We start from the raw sequence: 21357 nt of genomic DNA, 5'->3' as shown, positions 1-21357 counted from the left end.
AGACAAGTAAACACTTTATGGAAGTTCCTTGTGATCTCCTCATCCTTGTAAACTCCTCTGACACAAGTGTAAATTAGCAGTAATAATATCAACACTAGTATAAAGTGAAGATCAGATGTTATCTCTTTCAGGGATTGGTGGTTTTATTTATGAGTTTTGGAAAGTCTGAGCTGGGCAGGACCATGGGACGAAGATTTCTTTCTGCTGGGACAGCCAACTGAAGGGAGGGCACTCACTTCTTCACCAAGCCAGCCACTTCTCCTGGATTGTGCCTGATCTGTGCACTGTATCAGGGACCAAATAAATCCTCTTATAACGTCATCATTGATTGATTTCCGGGTTCAACTACAATGTGGTGTAATGAATAATCTCTAGTGACCAGTCTGGCTTCTGCATGTGTGTAAAACATACTCAAAGACTGGAGTAGAAGATTTTAATGAAAATTACGCCAGTTTGGGAGAATTTCTTTTCATCTGTGGCTTTTGCAGCAGCTGTTTGTGTTAGGTGATGCTAGAAAGCTGTTGGTGCTCTTCTGTATATGGCATCTTTGCCCTCAAGGGAGATATTTTGAGAAGACAAATCTGCCCTTGCAACTTTAAAACACCCCAAGAGAGGCTGGGGGTGGGATAGCATATGTACAAAATTAAGTTGGGGGTTTTGACTTACTTTTAATGTATAGCTCATGTCTAGAACTAGCCAGTGCAGCGTTACTGTGTCTTTTTCTGTTAGCCTTTCCACTCCAATATTATATTACATCTGACATCACTCCCATTCATTCCATCGAGCCCATAAAAAATGAAGACTTACTTTTGAATTTCTTCCCCCAAGTGCAGCTTTTTTCCTGCAGAGTGATTGTCATTCATTTAACTCCAATTACAACGAAGGATTCTCAAGAGAAGAGACTCTTTGTTCTATTATATCCCCATTTTTGCACAGAGCCCCATGACTCCAGAACCAGTCTGCTGAGTCCCACAGGAAGAGGTTTCTCTACTACACTTTGGATGTTTCAAACCGTAAGGGTAGATCCAGAGCTGAACATTTCTACTGTTTACAATCCAGATCGACCTGTGTTTAGGCCTGCACAGAACTGAAGGAACTTTTCTGAAAGTGTATTAGACTGATAGGCAAATTAAAAAAAAATAAATAAAAAATAAAGAACATAGGTGCTCTGATATCAAGTATCTTGCCTAGAGGCCAAACTGAGGAGTTCATTGCTAGGGCAGTGGTCTCATGGAAAGCAGAGAAGTCTCTGACTGAGCAAGAGCTAAGTGCAGATTTCAGGAGTACAGCTGTGAGGTGTGAAAGCCAGAGCTCCAGCATCATTCTCATACTCATTTCAAAGACCACTCAACGGGCATAAATATTGCCATCTGTATTGTTCTATGGGAGTTGGCAGCAAAATGGGGACAAGTCATTCTAGTGGGATCTTAGCCAAAAGACATCTTAGAAGTATGGATCCATATAACAGAAAATAAGTGACCTCTCCTGTTCCGGAATCAAAATCTGTAAGAGAAAACCACAGGGGAAAAATCAGCGTTTAGTGGTTGAAAAGAAAAGTGTGAAATAGCACACCGAGTTTGGATTTATACTCTTATTTTTGATAGTAGTGATTGGATTGTCACGATTAGAAGGCCGGATGCCTCATGAGTCAGGAATGGGCATTCACTTAAATTGTTTTTTCTACTGCTTTTCCTTCCCTGAGGATGTCAGGCGCTAGAAAGACACTGAAAAAGCTTCCAAGCATGTAATAAGTTCCCACATCCACCCCCGAATCTGATCTGAGCAGAAGGCAATTGGAGAAGAAACTGATCCTGAGCAGCTGGATGAAATTGGAAAAGCCTCACATATCTTTCACCCAGTGGTTTGACTTCTGGCTTCAGAACTAATGCCAGGACTGGAGAAAAGGTTGTGAAGAGAGCAACCAGTTTTGATAGTCCAGGGGTGCACAGTGGCTTACAAAACCATCCATGCCCAGATCATAAACAAAAATGACCTGCCACCATGATGTGGAAAGCAGAGATAAGTAATGCTATTCCTTAAAGAGTTAGAAATGTGATAATTTTTAAGGAATCGGGTGGCCATGAAACCTACTGCATCATTGGTAAGGGGCTACCTGTGCCTGTAGGTACATTCCTCACATTGCATGTCTCAAGAACTGCAGCAAGGAGAGCTTAGCTTGGAGCCAGGAGTCCCAGCTGGGGAAAGAGTAATTCAAGTAACTAGATGTGCCAGATGTTCTTTGCAGAGAAAACTGTATCAGGATTTAGTAATCATGCGGGTTTTTTCTTCAAATCTAAGTAAACGTACAAATCAACCACACTGGGTAACAACTGAAGACATGAGGCCTCAGGCAAGAACAGTAAATGGTAGTTTGTGAAGAGGAGAACCTATGCAGGAACAATTTTCACCTTTTATGTGACTATCAGATTGATTTTAGCCTTAACTTGCCTGCAGCACTGTTGATGGGCAACATGCCTGCCATTGAGATTATACTAAATATGCATTTAAGCCAAAACACACCTTTTAAATCAAGGTTTCTTGGAAGAACCTTGATGCAAATAAGAAATTCCACAAGCTTCACAGAGTGAAATTCTCCTCCCTTCCTAAAATCTCTGCAGCACTGTTAAAGCTTTGTCTTTTGTCACACATTTCCTTTGAGTTTGGTATTGCTGAGCACTGACGTCTGGTGTCTTTACTCTCTTCTGTAATTAAAGACCAAAAATTTCTCAATGCTATCAAAGGAGGGTTTTATAAGGACATCCTTAGCATCAGTTCAGAGAGCAAGGCTACTGCCCTCGGACACTTGCATAACTAACTGTAGCCTCTCTTTTTGTTGTCATCTAGTGCTTCTCTGGATCTTTCCACTGAGAACAACACAGGAATCTAGGAAGCAATCCCGGTTGCTAGGGCAGCTATGAACTGGACCATGGCAGTTGTGCACTACTATTTTATGAGACTTTGCTAGTATCTATTTATATGGTTTTAAAGCTGTACATGAAAGCAAGAGGAAGTGCCATGTGTCTTGCAGGGGAGGTAGGACAACTGACAATGAGATGGGAGTGCTGTTAGTTCTCATCTCTGAATTAGCTTCTTGGGTGGCTTTCTAAAGCACTGGTAACTTGATTGTGGGTGAAATTCATTCCCTGCCTCCTCTTTGCAATGAAGGAATGAGGGGTTGTTTGACTGATTTTACAGGAGTGTTCTGAGATCAGAGGAGGACAGTGAAACTGTACCTCACAACATGAGCTGCACAGCAAAAGGCAGGAACCTAAGTAAAGAGCGGAGACCCAGGCAGCAAAGAGGTCAAAGGAAACCAAAGGTATCAGGAGTTCAGATAAAGGTTGCTATGCTTTAGACAGGAAAGGAGGCATTTTGCTCTGGTTCACATGGGCAGAAGAAAGGCAAAACTTCTCCTTTTGTATAAATCTTTGAAGTGAGAAAGGACTGGAGCATAGTCATGCTGTTTGTTCACGGAAAGCAAAGTTGGCTCAGCTTTGCAGTGAATTCTCATCCTCAAACAATGGCCTTGTGGGATTAGCAATCTTTAGCTAGGGAACCATCAGCATGAGTCTGATTTCTTTATCTTCTGGGTGTTTGTCATGCTGTTACTTTATATGAACAAGCTCAGCAAATAGAATTCACTTCGCCGGTGGATCTTCTCCTAGGAATGCATGTACCCATTCTCAGGGTAGCTCCACCAGTTAGACAGTGACAGCTCACTGCAGAAGTCGTCACGCTGAATCAGTGCTACTCTCATGTAGAATGGCTTTTCTTCCAGAAAGTCAGGAAAGAATGTTAAGTAAATCTTCAATACTCAAATACACTGCGGGGCAGTGAATTTGTCTCTATGGCCCTGCAGTATTCCCACTGAGGAATGTCTGTGTCCAGCAACATCTGGCATGTGTTCATATACACTGGCCAAGCTGAAGTCAGCATAGGAGCTGTAGGGGCTCAAGTCACTTAATACTGAACCCAGACCCTCTGTCATTTCACCACAGTTACTAGAGAACATAGTGGCCTTAAGGGGCCAGCACTGGAACACAGGGTGCAACACTGCTGTTCACTTTAACCTGAAGGAATACAGCTTTGTGTGCACCATCCATGGCCTCAATCTAAGGCAGGTGGGAAGAAGTCTGAGATGGGACTCGCCTCAACAACCTGAGACATTTATCTGGTCAACTATTCTGTATGAGGATTGATTACCAGAGCCTCTTCCCAGTAATAGGCACTTTTTAGGAACAATTCTTCTGACCTGATTCTAGATGACTACTTTGGAATTCAGTAAGTCATACTCTAAAACAGCTACTTCACTTCCCTGATTGTATCTGCCTCTTCTCATCTGCTGAATCTTCAATGTGTACTACAACTGCAGCCTATAAATTCAGATTATGGTTGGCCTAGACAGGGCTGAGGAGATGTTCTCTATCTGCAGAGCTCTGCCTGGCTACCTGGGTAGAAATGGACCTCTTGAAGGACTTTTCTAATCTTGGTGATTCTATGATTCTATGAAAAGGACTAATGTTAAAAATAAAAGGAACTGTAGTCCATTTGGAAATAACAAACCCTGGAAGAAAGGGAGACACTGTTTGCTAATGCAGATTGTACATAGGGCTAGATGGATCTTACAGCTGGCTGCCAAAATACACTGCTGCCTTCTGTATTAGCCAGAAGACATGTATGGGGTGTAGTTCCATGGAATGCTGCTCACAGCCTGCCCACTTCACTCACACACCAAAGCTCTGTGTGCCACACTCATTTCCAGCCAGCTCCACTTGATCCCAAGAAATCAGATTAGGGGGTAGTGATGACAGCAGGCTGCTGGGGCAGGAAGAATTGAACAGACCACACCAAATTAAACAGTGCAGTTTATTTGTCTTGCACATAGTGCCCTATGTTCCTCTATCTATAATTTTCCTCACCAGAGGTGTTTGTGGGTCTCCATTACCTTGCTCCAGGAAGAAATGGACAAGCTGTAGGACCTCTGAGTGTATCCCAGAGCAAAGCAGGTGGAATGAGAGAAAGCCAGCAGGAAGTTGAGGCCAAGAGGAGGGAAGAGAGCTGGTGGCAGAGGGATCCTGCCCCCACATCACCAGCTACTCTCTCTCCCCTTCAAAGAGGGAGAGGGAACATCCTTCTCTCTCCTTCCCATGGTGTGAGACAGGATTTTCCAAGAAATGGGGAGACAGGCCTGAAAGCATTGTGAAATACATCAATTCTGCAGGCAGGGGAGGGGGAGAGAAGTGACAAGATTTGCTGTCACTCATGGGCATGCTCCATCACACCTGTTAGCACTTGACAGAAAGTGCTGAGGAAAAATCATATATACACAAATTGTTCTACTTTGCTCTTTCTGGGTCTCTTTGCATAGGAAGCTGCAAGGAGGGTAGTGCTGGACCCCACTTTGCCATGGGGTTTGATCATTCCGGGAGTGTCCAGAGAACTGCCCTTAGATGTTTAATTCCCTTGGGATGCTCTCTCCTCTTTGAGCTGTCTCTCCCACCTGCTCTCATTACCAGCACAGGGACACTAACTCACTGCACCAGCCTCCCAGTTTATAGCAGTTCATGTTATATATGAGGAGACCCCTCCCGTGGGGGGGTCCCGCATTCGCCTACAGCAGCCATCTCCCACTCACATTATATTTCTGCAGCTCAATGCATTGCTGAGATACTGTAGAAAAGGTAGCAAAAAGCAGAATTTTAACTCTATATAACCAGCCCAGCACAACCAAGCTGGATTTCAGGGTTTCTGTCTAAAAGGTCTGTCAAAGCTGAGCCATAAGCCAGATCTCTCTGCACAGCATTAATCTGGCTGGTTGATGTGCATCAGCTGTATGCATGCTGAGGGGAAAGATCTGCAAACCCCTTCCTCCCACCCAGTTGCAGAGTATAAATACAGCCACTCAGATCTTGTTTGTGCTGGAAGACAAGGCTCCCTGCAGACAATTTATTGCAGCCTTCTCAGGGTGGCCCCCTGCTCTGTTCAACAGGGGGAAGGTGTAATAAATTGCCTGCGGGGAGGCTTTGCTCCTTGGAGTCTCTTTAGAGATATGAGAAACTTCTGTCCAGTCGGAAGATTTACTTGTGTGAAGTCTGACCTTTGGTTGAGGAAGGGAACTAATGGGGTTCTGCTACTTAGCACACAGCTCTGAGCTAAGCCATCCATTACACACACATCTTAATAGCAGTCTGGCTCTTGAGTCCCATAATATTATTTCTGTTTTCTGCTTAACTGGGGATATATTTGTATAAGTGTGCTGTGTTTAGAGAAGGGGATAAGCTGTTTTTCTTTTGCATGCAGCCACCTCAGGGACAGGAAAATCAACATTCTAAGAAATTGTTGTGTTGAGCCACATTTTGAATGCACTGATGCTGGAAGCATTGTCTTGTCTAATTTTGGCAAGCATTTAGACAGCATGATAGGTACTATGCAAAAATGATGGATACCGTCAATGTAGGACTTGTACCTAATTTGGATCAAGGAGCAGTAGTTATGTTAATGCCTACACACAGATTCTCCAACTGGGTCAAAGTCATACAGACATCATTTCCATTTTCACTGCAATTTGTGCATTCATACTCTCACTAGTGGGTGTGATTTGCTGTCACCAGTGAAGCAAGCAGAAAAGTCTGCTATGAGAAGTTCCATCACAGTGGCATTGAACACAGTGCTGGAAGGGTAGGTGCAGTGAGTAAGTAAATTCCATGCCAACTTTCACATCTAAATCGTACCTTTCTGTGCTGCTGATACCATAGTGGAATGGCTGGAGAGGTTTTCTACTCCTAAACTGGTTCAAGAGCCTGAACTGAAAGATATCCCACAGATACGGGTGGATGGTGTTATGCAGGAAAATCCACCCAGCAAGTTGCCTCTACTAGCCAAGATGTCACTCTTGGTAAGGATGGCAGAGCACTCAGAGCTGCACTAGAGCTCAGGAGAGTGGGGAAATTCCCTGGTGGCTAAGAAAGGAGGGGAGGGGGGGAAGAAGGCAGTGCTGGCTGTGATTTGATCACTGCTCTCACCTCACACTTGGGGCAAAAAGCTACATAATTCCAAGCCAAGTGGAGCTGCAATAGCCTTCTTTGTACAAAGCTGAACTTCTCTGCCAAGCTAAGCTCTACAGGACATTTCAGGGTGAAGCAATGTGCAAAAAAATATTCTGAGCTGGCTGTTGCTTTTATGTTCTTGTCAGGCCTGGTCTGCACCTGAGAGACATGAACAGGACTTGCTGTTCTGATATCAGTGTCTTTTCATGTGATATATGATGCTGTTACCATGCATCAGGGAGGAATGTGTCTATACTGCTACCTTGATTCCCTTGCCTCTCTGTGTTGATACAGAACACTCAGTTTGCAAACTCTCAGGATATATAGCCTAGAAAACAGCTGGAGCCTTATGCATTCCAAAGCAGATTCCTTAGTTTTTTGTAAATGGAGAAGGTGAGGCACAGGTATGGTTAAATACCTTATGAGTTTTCCAGGAGTTCAGTGGACTGCTCTCTTAAAAATATGGAGAAATGTGGATGGGCAGTAGGAAAAGGTGCAAGCATCTTCACAGAAAAGTGATTGTGGAGGGGAGAAAGAAGAGAATCCTACAATCATTTGGGTTGGAAAAGCTCTCTAAGATCACCAAACCCAGCCACTGACCTGGCACTGCCAAGTCTACCACTAAACCATGACTAACACTACATTACAAGTATAGAACACGCCCAGGTTGAACAACATCCACAGCTTTGTTAGCCAGAATTCTACATCTTCCTGAAATCACGTTCACTTTCAGGGTTTTGGCTTTCCTGCAACAAAACAGAAATCAACATAGGATTCTCTTGCTGCACCCCGACCAGTCTCTGATGGTGAGCAAAGGGGACCTGAGCAAGTCACAAGCACAGGCAGCAGAAGATGGGATCAGAATTAAAATGAATGCAGGAGGGAGGTAAATTAGGCTTTTTAGTATCTGTGATTTTCACTCTTGGCTGATTACTTAACAGGCCAACTATTTAGCATGACCATTGTCTGCTTTAAGTGTCAGCACATAAAGTATGCACCCATGACTATTAGCAAACAGGACTGGAACATAAAAGGAGTTTTACTGCCTGAGTTGCTCAGAATACTCATTTAGCATGAGACAGTGGACATAATGACATCTGCATTTAAGTTCATTATACTGGTGCATGTGATTTTTCTTCTCCTGGTTAGCTAATGGCCTCATATTTTTCACATTATCCTCTGAGGTTTTAAATGACGTAGTGAGGGATAATGAGCCAGACCCCAGGATGGATGAGACAGAAAGGGGGTCTTCTCCTTTAGCCACTGCTTTGAAACAATGAAATAAGAGACAGCCCATTGACAGAGCCACGGAGCAATGATGACAGCTCTGTCCTGCATCCTAACCACAATGGAGTCAGGCAGCTGGGAAGGACACGGAAGCATCACCTGCCCACTTCAGTCACTTCTCTTGGGTCTGAGCACATTTCCCACCCAGGGGTAAGGTGATAACACATCAAAACCAACAACCTTTTGCTTCATTTTGACATTTTCCATGAAATCTGGCTTTACCCTTTATTTTCATTTTTCACAGAAAAGAAAATATTTTCAACAGAAGAGAGAACAGATACTTGGGATACTCAATCTGTTTGTTGTTTTTTTTTTCTTTTTTAGTTTGGCAGTGTGACACTGTTATCAGTCAAGGTCACTGAGTCATTCTGACCATGGTAAAACATTGTTAACTTTTGGCAGATTCTGCTTGGACATAAACATGTTGGTTTATGATCTTTCATGCTGCAACTCTACATTTGCAGAGTCAGAGCCTGGTCCATTCCACACAACAGATCACCAAGTTCTTGTTGAGGGGCTGTGTCTAGAGCTGAGCATTAGGGAAATGCCAAATACTTTTTATTCAGTAGTTTCTTTTGCTGTGTAGAAACTGGGAGTGCTGGTCAATTCAGCTCTGCTGCTAAAGCAAGTGAGCATCAAACTCGTCTTTCTGATAAACGACTCATGACTATTTGCAAAGGACACATGAATATAAGCCTGAAGGAACCACGTAGGATCACAGAGCTAATTTCTCTGAGACTGTGCCACGTACTTAGTTCAGAAGGGCCAGGAGAATTCTCTTCTGCCATTGATGCTCACTGACCATATAAAGACATCACCAGCTCAGGAGGATGCTTCCCTGACAATCCTGAGGTCTTCTATGTCCACTGCAGAAACAAAGTACTAGCTGTGATGCACCTTTTCTACCAATGCCTAATTTATCCTTGTGCAGATACACCACTGATGGGGGATTCTTAGCTCCTGAAGAGCCAGTATGGTCAGTCAAACTTTGGGCATTTCTCTCTGCTGCAAGCCAAAGGTGGGCAAGTGTGCAGCACAAGGAAGAACCTGCAGCAATGCCAATGTCCTGTTCCCCAAGGATCAAGAGTTTCTACTGTTGCTTCTCACCAGCACCACTGCATAAATGTCTCTACTTGACTGATTGAGATGGAAATTGCCATTCATCACAGCGTAAGGGAGCTTAAGCTGTCTTAGAGCAAGTTGCCAGTTAACCAGCACTTAATATATAATTAATATAGTACAAGGCACGTCCTTGCAGCTGAAAGATTTAAATGTCTCAGATGCAATAGCTTCCAAAATCTTGTAAGATTCCTTCTGCAGTGCTCGCTACCTTCCTGCTGTTGAGAGGGAGCAGTCAAGATAGGCACTTTATGTTCATCATCCAGCACAATATTCACTGGTTCATTTAATTAATGCTTAGAAAATATATTTGATGAATTGTAAGTGACTGGGACCACAGAGGGGAGATTATGGGTAACACAGAAATAGATTAACATTGGCTGAGCTTCCTTCTTTACCTCTGAAACCTTTTAAAAAATGATTTCTCTGCTTTTTATATTCACATAATCTTGTGGAGCTTTCTCCCTTCACGCGCACACCTAATTTCTCATCGCAACTGTTGCTGGCTATCAGAGAACTTCTCATAGGAGCTGTCTGAGGCAGTGCTGTTTGTTGGTTGTATTGCAGGAGATGTTAGTAGCAGAGCTAAGGTGTCAGACACAATGCACTGCCTGCATCTCTGCCCAGCCCATCAGTTCCTGCATATTTCATCTTCACAACTCGTGGAGGAATGCTGCTCTCTTAGGAGTCCTCAACAGAAAGCTAATAGTTACCTCTTAAAACTGATGATCTTGAAATATGCAATAAGAATTGGCTTATAATCTTAATAGGCAAAACAGACACAGGGGGTCAGAGGAGGGTGGAGTATTTCCTAAACACAGCCCAGCAGCCCCAGTCAGCTACATGATTTGCTGAAGGTCGTGAAGTAAATCTGTGTCACAGTCAGGAATTTAACACAGATTTCTTGATTAATTCATTCCTAGATTCTTCTTCCTGCCTCCTTAGGCACTGACATGGACCATTTTAAAGTGCAGTCTCCTACACCATGTTTGGAAAATGTTTGAAAAACAAGAGGAGGTTGGAGAGAGAGTTACAATTAGTGCAAAAAAAACATATTTCCCTCCTCTTTCTGTTGCTTCAGTGCCAGCTGTCCATTTAAGAGAGTCTACTCCAGTTCAGGATTTCTGAGCCTGCCACACAGCAAATCTCGTAAGAGTTCTCTCTGCAAATCTCTTTTTGTTCTTTTTTTAAAGCATCACACCAATTTCCTGGTGCACATGCTTTATATTTGCCTGGGTGCATGCGTGAGAGCCAGTAGCTCCCCAGCACACCTTGCACTCCAGAGATCACTTGAGAATTGTGTCTCCTTTGTGAAGTATCATGTGTAAGCTCTGTGCTCTAAGAGACTTGATTTTGTACAGAAAATGATCTGTGCATGTGTGGAAAGCCCTGGGAAAGATCCTTGCAGCCTTAAGAAATGCAATATTGCCCCCTAGTGATGAGGAGGATGGTCTCATTCCATCTGCTGATGAAACAAAAAACGTTCCTGATAACCTTCACTGGGTTTGAAAATGAAATAAACATTCCTGCTTATTCTGCCCTTCAAATTAAAGATTCCAGAATCATAACCAGGAGAGAACTGGTAGCGCTGATAAGCAGAGGAGGTTCTTTAAGAATAAGTGTAAAAATGCCATTTTTCTCCCTGAATTCAGCAGATGGAAAGCCAGCTGCACTCAAGAAAGCAGATCTAGCAAGAAGGCGGCTTTTTAATGCAGCATCCTTGTTGCATTTCAGGAGCCAAGTGTATTTTTATTTGCCAAGAACAAAAAAAGGTTTCAAGGACAGGAGGTGAAACCCAGTGAAAACTAGAGGAAAAAAAAGTGTTTTTTTCTTTTTTTTTCATCCTTAACGATCCTACATTCAGATGTATTTTTTCCGTTTTGTTTTCTTTTCTTTTGCTTATTTTTTTGCTTATTTTTTTTCAATTTCTCATTTGAATTTTTCTAGAGGGTGAAGAGGAAAGGTAATAGCAGGAACACTTCAGCTTCAAAATGTTTCACTACAATAAGCAGTTGGTCAGGAAATAAACTGTTTTGAAGGGTCTTCAGAAGACACCTAGGAGCACTGCAAAGCTCTGAACTTCACCCATAAGAAGGTCCCGTTTAAAGCCCCCTGTTCTGCAAATAGCTCGACATGGACAATCCTTTTAGTGTTTGTGTGAAGGAGTTTCAGCAGCCCACAGCTCCCCTGCTAGACCCTGGAGTCTGGGAGTAAGTGGAATAGATTTCTCTGTAACTGGACCCTGTGTCTCTACCCAGTTTTCTAAGGTATCTCACTGTTTTTTTTTAAGTTCCTAATGCAGACAGCATTTCCCCGGCACTTTCCCTATCCTAATTCCTTCTGACAACGCATGATAGTATTGGAATTTATGTAAGGAACATTGTTGCCACTGTACTGCAACTAAAAGATCTCCCTGAAATGAAGTGGGCAGATAAATGTATTTCTTACTAAAAATACAAACTAAATGTAAAATTCACCTTGATCACATACTGAACAGGCTTTCTCTGTTGCTAACGGAATCCTTAAAATACACAACATACGCATGTGAAATGGTCAGTTATTAACCTTGATGATATCTGGCACTTACTTTTATCTTGTCACTTTTATCCCAAGGGTCACAATGCAGAATTGTGACAAGGGCTGGAGTTTAGTTGAGATGGTGGCAAAACTCTCAGAAATTTCACTGCCGAAGGATCAAAGTCTTGAAGCAAGCAAGACATGAAACACTGAACAGTTTAATATGTGAGATGAACTTTCTATGTAATTGCAAACATTTGGGGTAATCAGGTAATGCAGTGGTGGGTTTTTTTGGACACAGAGTTTGGACTAGGCAGCTTTTTAATGAGTTCTGAGAAGTCATCTCAGCTACTGCTCAAAAAGAAATACACTACTGTCATCCCCAGCATTGATACCCATGGTACTGGTAAGCAGTGCAAGGTCCTTAGCTATTGCTGGCTAATTACTCTGCAGCCATACCTGCTGCCAACTAAACACAAAAATATAGCAAGAAGAAATTTTAAAATTTGTCTTACACAGAGCTGAAGTCAACAGGAGGGAACCCAGGAGTGGAGTTCTGGCAGTGAAAATTTTATGAGGTGTACATTGGTGGCACAGAAATAGATCAGGAAAAGGAATGAAGATAATATGCCAGAATGGGACACAGAACGAAGTTTACAAAATAAACAGATAAGGGATTGTTTAAAGTATAAAGACAACGCGGAGGGTTTTTTAGAAGCAAGATAATCCTCTTGCTGATCCAGTTGCTTTGATGGGCTGAGGTGGTGCTGAGTCATCAGGTAGAGCACAAGCTCTTTCATCACTCCATCTGCATCATCAACAAAGAAACTTCATTCTCTGCATACCCATCGTGATTCCACTAACCACTTTTTTTCAAGTAATGGACGTATTTTCAAGTTCTACCCCGGTTCTCCCACATATCTCACCTCTTTTGCTTTTCTTTTCAGGTTCTACATTGAAAGCATCTCCTATCTAAAGGACAACGCCACCATAGAGCTGTTTTTCTTGAATGCCAAGTCCTGCATCTACAAGGTAAGGACTCTGGGAGCTCCGGGGGTGGGCTGACACGTGGTTCTGCATCCCCTGACCCAATCTGCATTGGCTGCAGAACTGAATACCTGTAGCATGACTATAGAAGCAAGCCGTACGAGCTTGTGACGAGCAGCAGCCGAGGTCAGCCCTCAGGGCGGGGGAGCGGAGTCCAGAGCGTTTCCCGCCCGAAGAGGGCGGCAGCGGCCGCGCGGGAAGAGAACGGGCGCCATCTTCTGGGGTTGGGGGGGGGGGGGGGGGGGGGGTGCGTGTGATTTGCGTACCTGAGTATGGAAGCTGTGAGGCTGTGTGCGCACGTGTGTCTGGTGTCGGGGTGTGTGATGGCGTGTGGCTGTGTGCGTGTACGTGATGTTAATTCTGTGGGATTTTGTGAGAGAGGGGTTCCCTGCACAGCCTGCCTTTGCAACCTCCCAGCAGTGTGTTAGCGACTGCTCAGACAACAGGCTTATATCAAATCTTGGCCCTCGCTTCCTGATCTCCACATATCCTGAAATCCAGGATGAACTCTGCATGTCCAAAAATGCAGGGTTAGATAGGAGAAGCTGGCAAATGCCCGTTTTTTTCTTTTTTTTTTTTCTTTTTTTTTTTCCCAGCGTCCAGAGAAAGGGCAGGGCAGAGCTCCGCGCTCTGACAGAGCTGCAATTAGATGTGCTTCGTCAGCCCTCTCCAGCACTGAGCTCAGAGCATCGCATTTTGGTTACAGGGGAAAAGTTCTTTTTTTGGAGTTTTGCCAGGAAAAGCTTCTGCTGTTGTTCTTATTTTTTAAATTATTTTTATTTTCCAGATAAAGCTTAAAAAGAAAAAAAAGGGGGGGAAGGAAGGGGGAGAGTGCCTACAGATCTGGGTTGATCTATTTTAATCTGACCTCTCCTAAAACCATTACTTTGCACATTCGAGCTGACCGTCAGCTCCATCCATAAATAGCTCTGCTGGATTCCCAGTCTCCCCGAGTCCTTCTCCATCTGATTCCAGCCGTAGTAAGCCATGTCATGCTATTAAAAAGGATGCTGAATTTGAAAGCTTGGTACAAGGTCTCTGATCAGACACAAAATGAGCAGCCAGCCAGCATGTTTGGATGGAAGGATCTCTAGGTGTAGAGAGCGGCATTCACTGCCTGTCATCCCTGCAACCGGAAGTTCATGAAGGTCCCCAAACCTTGAAAGTTTCCTTGTTGCACAAAAAAGTTTTCTCACTGGACTTCCCACAGATGACTTCATCGCAGGTTCCCCACAGCCAGGAAAGGCCATGCTATGTATGATACATGTAGTTCATAACACCATTTGTACCAAGCTGTGTGGTGCAGTTGTGGCACCTGAGGGACAGGATGCCATCCAAAGAGACGAGACAGGCTCAAGCAGCAACCCCAGGAGAAACTCATATGGCCCAACAAATACAAGTGCAAAGTGCTGCGCCGAGGTTGTGGCAACTCCTACTAGCAATACAAACTGGGGCATAGCAGTTTGTTGTCAGCAGCCTCCTTCAGCATGAGGCTGCTGGTCTCCTGGGCTGCCAGCTGGCTCTGTGTTGGGTACTGCACCACTCCTATGAGTCCTGCAATTGACCCACTCACCCCAATTTTAGCACAGCACCATCCCAGCCAGTGTTGCTCAGAAAAGTGAAGAGACATTTGTACTACCGGTCAGGCAGGGCTTGGTGTTGGGTACTGTCCGTCAGTCTGTTTCATTACTAACATGCTCTAGTACAGGTTTTGTCCTGTGCCAACCAGTCCTGTCCCAGGCATTGCTGGAGGCCTGTTCAAGGATGTGCACCTGTTTCTGAAAAGCAGTATAGTTGTGGTAACTCTCTTTGGGGCTGGGAGAGGGAGAAAGAGTGTTTAGTCATGAGTTTTTCTGTGCTGCATACCCTTAGGGTCTGAGAATGGCTTCTGGCCCACTCTACCCACTAGCGTGGACTTGTCACGACATCGACGTGGGCTTGTAGAGGCTGGCTCATGTGTGCTGTGCCCAGTGCACCACAGAGAGACAGGCATTCAGGCTCTGCATCACCCCTTGCTATGGGACACTCCTGACTGCCCCAGCCTGCAGCTGCGTGGATATCTTGCACCAGCCGCTTCCCTTGGCACAAGTACCTCGTTAGTGCAGGTGCCTGTGTGACTCACAGTTTAGCTGAACTGAGGGAGGTGTATTTATTGCCCTTAGCAGAGCTGGTCTTTACTCCCCAGGGAGTTGTTATGAAGGAGGTGAGGGAAATGCTTATTTTAAAAAGCTGGCACTGGTGAAAGTCAAAGACACCTGGATCTTAATCTCTGTTTTGTTCCCTTTGTTTTTGATTTTGCCAGAGACGAGCCAAAGCAATTGTGGCTTGTAAATGAGGTGTGGCCCTGACTTGGCTGGAGCACGGATCACAGCAGCAATCTATATTTAGATAACTCATTTCTTGCCAGATTAAATAAAATATTATAAACAGCAGTTTAAATAAATATAACAGAAGAGCCACAGGAGTAAGCTAAGCACGTATGTGTATGTGGCCACATGGGAGATCTAGTTGCATAACTGAGGCCTAAACTGCATCAGCAAAAGCCCATTGTCTTCCCAAAAGCCAAAATTGGTTGGGACTTGAGCATGCTTGGCCATATGGCTTCTGCCTCCCTTCCCAAGCATTCCTGATGATGTGTCTGTGTCCCACACGTTCAGAGTGGAGCGATGCACAAACCGCATAGCGCTGTGACCGCTATTTCAGATGCAGCAGAAGAACGCTGAGAGGATTGGATGCAGCCAGCAGTGTCCTTGTGACTGCAGCATCCAAGCAAAATGCTCACAGTTTCACCCAACCCTCAGAAATTACTTTTGTTGGGGTCCAGATTCTATAGAGCAATGAAAATCTACTGAAAGATTTGCTTTCACAGTTTGCTCTCAAAGTACCCCCACCCCCATGCTCAGGGACATGAAGGGGCTGAAACCAGAGCTCCCGTCCTGTTAGAGGCAATATGGCTCATTTTCCTGTGAGTTTACCCTGGACAAGGGCCAGAGGGGTTCTGCAAGGGCTTTGATACCACTTCAGTGAAGACAAATTTTCTCATTTCCATGCTTCTGTGAGCCAAGGACAAAACTGTGTTTTCCTGAAGCATGGGTAGAACTGGGGGGAGAAAAACCTTTATTTCCCAAACTATCTTTTACTAAATCATGCTTGAAAGTAAAAATGACCCTGATTCTCCCCATTCCACCTGCCTTCTCCTCCTTCCTCCCAAGAAACCCCTTATGCCACACTGAGTTATGCTTCATTTGCCAGGCTGTCATGCTGAATATTTGGCTTTCTCCACATCAGAGTGAGCAGGTTCAGACTCACTTTGGTCTCCAGGAGCACAGGGCCTGCTTTGAAGCCTGGCCAGGGCAGAAAACTGGCACCATGTGCTTCACTCTGCAGTAGACAGGAGGAGATGCATTTTCTTCTTGCAGGATCTCAAAAGTTATTGAATTCTTTTTGTTTTCTTCACCCTCCTAGGAGCTCATTGAGGTTGACAGTGAAGTGGTGTTTGAACTGGCTGCATATATCTTGCAGGTAAGCACCAGCCTCTTCTTGCTTCATGCACCTTTGTATTGAATCTTTTGACTGGCTAAATCAAAAAGGGCTGTACAGAAGTGCAGGGGTTCCCCAAGAGTCCCTGCGGACGAAAGGGAACAATCCTAATTTATGCCTGAGATACATGTAACCTTCAGCTTCTTTTCAGGTTTGCACTGAAAATGATCTTTCTTTTCAGCAGATAAGTTATCTCTACACAGCTTTCAGCATTTATACCAAAGCAAAATAAGTACAGAAGCCTCTTAAACCAGAGCTCTCCACATGTGAAGCAGATGCCACTGCACAACATTTTGCTTACATAAATATATATATCATATTAGCTCTAACACAGATATCCAAAGCCTTGGACTATGATGTAAAGCCAGAAAGAATTCTAAGCTATAGTTGAGATTTCCTGGATGAAATATGTATCCAGTGAGTTCCTCTCCAATGACTTCAGTTGCATCTGTTTTATCAGTGTTGCTTGCCCTCCTGATGATCTCCATAACCTTCTGTATATGCAACTGTCTGTATTTTCCAACGTGGGCAGAAGGGCATAAAGCCTTTCCAAAACCACTTCTTCAGAAACAAAAATTGTCATTTCCCTCATCAGCAAGAGGGAAAGGGTCAGAGTTTGAATTACCAGCAGGGTTTGGTAAATCTCTTGTTCCCAAAGAGGAACTTTTCCAGGGCAGCAGAACCGTTTGGTTTGAAAGATCGCTTTTTATGAGCATAACTATGGGATCAGATCAGAGATAGCTGTCAAATGATTCTTGTCTCCTTTTCTCATAATGTAGATTCTGTTTTGTTTTCCCATCAAGCATGAAGCTGTGAGGCTTCATGTGAGCAGACAAGACATCTCATCAGACTGCACAAATAAATAACAACGCATTGCGCTTTTACAGCACTTTTCATGTTAAGGAAGCAATTAATGTGTAGGGATTTGAATCTTCATTAAGAACATTTTGTGTAACAAAAATGGAGAGTCGGGATGGGGGACTCAATTAAAAGCACATTAAAGGAATTGCTTATTGGTTGTTGGGGAATACGCATCAAACAAGAGGGTTATTGTGTGAAGTAGCAGTAGGGTTATGAATCTATTGTCTGCTCATCCTAATGAATAACTTAAGCACTTAGTAACTGTACGCCCAGATCCAGATCTGCCACTCCAACCCTCACTGCTGTGATTGTTTCTCATCACAAACACAGGATATTGCGTTTATTCCTGTAGTAGTTTGATGTGTAACTTCATGAAAACAGTCAAAACAAGCCACACCTCTGCCGTCTGTAACCAGAAATTACTACAGTCCATGTTTGTGACAGGATCTGTGCGAAACAAGAGGGATCACGCAGCATTGTTTTAGTCCTCGCTGCAGCATAGAGGTCAAAGAACTGAAGGATGGAGAATCAACCCTACAAAACTGTTTTCTGAATTCAGTATGCTCATCCTTGCTCAGGCCAGGGCTTACCTTATGGGTTTTGCTTTGTGTTGTACTACAATCATGATATGTTCAAGGATTCCTTTCCCTGAACCACAGGAGAGCCCTTCTGCCCTTCACTTTGCCCAAGGGGAGATGGGAAGATACTAAAGGACTGTCAGAACTCAAATGATTTACTCTGCAGCCTTATTTCAAATTATTGTGTTACCAGAACAAATTAAAGTACTACCAAAGCTTTGTACTTTACCCCAGCCTCAGAAGTGAAGCACCACTAAACATGGGCTGACAGGTTTTGAGTGTGGATGGGTGAGTGGAGAGACAAGGACCTGAACAGAAAATCTGGAAACTCCCTCATTGCAGAAATTACTGACCAGTTATAAATTGCATTATTGCACTGTGCTTTGTGCGTAGCTGTCAGCAAATAAGGAGCTTGGCATACATAGAATGAAATGTATATTGCCTGTGGATATTGCAAAATGCAAATTGCATCTATTGAAGATGGAACTCAATAGATTTTGAGGGTATGACAGATATCCAGTAAGACTCAGATACTGATCTAAGTATTGCATAGAATATTACCCAACCCTTTAACATCAGTCCATGACATTAATAAATAGAAATAACTGGCTATTTAAGTAAGGGAGCTAAATACTCCCAGAAATACCCAGCAAGGTGTTAGGAAGTTCTGAGTCTTACACCCCCTTGGGAGCTGCAGGTGAGATAGTTTTCTGAAAATCTACTTAAGGGGAAATAGCTGACTATTGTAAAAAGTCCTGAGGTTCTCAGAGGCTGCAAAGTCACTGAGGCTTTAGAGGTTTTCTATTAACATAGCATCCATGTCGACCAACATAATAACTTAGTACCATTATTTCCTCTAGCTTCTTGGGAATCCATTAGCAGAATGATTAATCACTTGGCCACTGTTATTAGGCAAACCTTTTGTTTGTTAATCTGCCCGGCTCACTGCAGCTGGTGTGGTGCTTGGCTTTAGAGACTGGTTCAAGAAAATACATGAGGAATCACTTACAACTGAGGAAGTTGCTGCTAAATGAATTTTGCAAATGGAAAATCTTTAACAGCGATTTTATGGATTTCTGTGTGTGCGTTTTTTAATGGTATATTTATGCTTATCCCTTATTTTGCAGGAGGCAAAGGGAGATTTTTCAAGGTAGGTAACATTAGAAGTTTTTGTCATTGTGTGTTTTGAGAGTGAATCAAGTGAAATCACAGTGTGAGTGATGTGACTCCGCTGTAGCTGTGTAGCAGCAGGAATGGATTGCAAGGATAGACACCTTGTTTCTTTACAAAACACAGCCTTCGACCAGAGCATGCCCTTGCAAACAGCATTATTTGTTATGTTGTTGTTGACAAATCCCTTTATATACCCATGAAGTTCAGGAAATAGACTAGTCTTTGGAAGGAAACTTTTTTTTTTTTTTGTAGGGAAAGGACCCTACAATCACTTTTATATCACAGACCTAGCCTGAGGCAGCATTAAAATTCCATCACTGATCAATATTTCAGCTTGAATTTGGACTGAGTTCTCAAAATCAGAATTTAAATGACTGGTTTGGTTGAACTCCTGCTGTCCCTTGAGCCAAATCTTTAGAAGTGCTCTAAGAAATTCGAAGAGGTGACTCCATCTATTCAGTAGCAATCAAAGGTCAGGTGGCTGTTTGATGCCTCATGTGAGAAACATGAAAGTTCTTCATCCAAAGCCTAGGAGATCTGTCTGCTAAATAATTCACACATTCCATATATATTTTTTTGCTGACCTGTGCCTGAGGTCATCTGGGGAACCACAGTATCCACAGAAGGTAATTTCAGAGAAGAAAAGAAGGTGTGATTGGGCAATGAGGTTGAATTGCTGGAGAAGCTTGTTGGCGTTACGCACACTAATGGTACTCCACACACACACAGAGGACTGAAAAAACAGCAACCGGAGATACGTCAGGTCCCACCTTGTGGTAAATTGAGACTTCCAGTCCACTGAGTTTCAGATAAAGTAGCAAAAAGGCATTGCAAATAATTGCCTGCTCGTCACGGAATCTGAGATTGACATAATGTAACCCTTGCTAAAAAAAAGTTCAAGTTCTGCCCTATCATTTCTCAAAACACAGAAGCGCAAACCCAATTTTGCTTCATCTTTCAGTTTCACTCAGTTTGAACTAACTCAGTTATCAGCACTGTTCAGGGGACGCTGGAGTTCCTGTGGCTCTTCTATTTTTCAGTCTGGTTTTCCATGCACTGTCATGTGCTCAGCCTAGAAGATCTGGACCAAACAGAATTTTCTCACTCTGATCTGTGCTAAAGCACATCTTCCATTGGTTTTACTATGAGGACCAATATTTAAAGTTTCTCAGAATATCTAGACATGATGAATCAAGCTACATGCTCGGACTATGAACCTTAGAACAGAGAGGAATCAGTTAGATGGCTCAGTGTCATAGGACTGAGAGCATCTTCTCTTCAAGTATTTCTTTCCAGACCTGAAGTGGAAATAGCAAATGGAAAACATCCATCTTTGCTGTCCTTTGCTGTAAAAGGAATAGTTGAGATTAACAGCACATTTCTCTAGGCCTTGAGGATGCCCAAAATGTCACAAAACGTGGTTTCTCTGTGCTGTTATAACAGTCATCGCTATTAAAACAGCTTTTATTCCTTTTCACCTCAAACCTCTCAAAGGTTTTAAGTGGAAGAGGGAATCCTTATGGCCAAGTCAAGCAGAGAAGTGGTGTCATAATAACAGCTTGCTGACAGTCCCAGGGATCTTAACTTTTAAATGGACTTTGGAGACAAAGCAGTCTGCTCTATTAATGGAATTTAAAGGCTGTTCTTGAGGAAATGTTGAAAAATCCTACCCTGACAATTTATATTCTAGGAGAAGACTTAACATCTCCAGGGATACCTGTCCAGTGTCTCCCTCATAACGTGCACTGACAGGGGTTTATGTGCTGGGTGAGATCCAGGTGCTACTGAAGTCAACATGAGGTCATTGTGGTCAAGACTTTGCCCGCTGAGAGTTGTGGTTATTTGTATCAGTGCAAAATCTGAGAGGCAAACCAAGCCAGGAGCCAGCAAAAGGAACTGCAGATGAAGATATACGTACTGACTGAATGGCTGAAGTTGGCTTTAGTGTGTGAAGTTTGCTGTTGAAATGTTGCTTGTAACACAACTGGCTGTTCTTTCAAACAGAGAAGCTTTGCAATTGTGAATATCTTGAGATTTAAAGATAGTATTTTGTTCATGGCAGCATATGTTGCATGCAAGCTGAACTCTTGAACTCTTGCTTTGTTTTCAAAGAATGCAGACTGAAGATTTCCACACTTGGGTTGTCTGCTGCCACCATCAGATTTAGAGCCTGTGTGACTGCAAGTTTC

General features: G+C 43.3%; 1 protein-coding gene across 9 annotated transcripts in view; it reads left to right on the top strand.

Moving 5' to 3' along the window:
- Positions 1-21357, top strand: part of FRMD4A (FERM domain containing 4A) — a 355674-nt gene that overhangs the window by 263457 nt on the left and 70860 nt on the right. For all 9 annotated transcript variants that reach the window (XM_048962839.1, XM_048962846.1, XM_048962854.1 and 6 more), the window contains 3 exons: positions 12917-13001; positions 16482-16538; positions 19123-19145. In XM_048962839.1, the coding sequence (XP_048818796.1) occupies positions 12917-13001; positions 16482-16538; positions 19123-19145 (165 nt within the window). The remainder of the gene's footprint in view (positions 1-12916; positions 13002-16481; positions 16539-19122; positions 19146-21357) is intronic.

Source organism: Lagopus muta, chromosome 1, assembly GCF_023343835.1.
Source record: "Lagopus muta isolate bLagMut1 chromosome 1, bLagMut1 primary, whole genome shotgun sequence".
Lineage (NCBI taxonomy): Eukaryota > Metazoa > Chordata > Aves > Galliformes > Phasianidae > Lagopus > Lagopus muta.
This window is presented reverse-complemented; position numbering and strand designations above follow the sequence as displayed.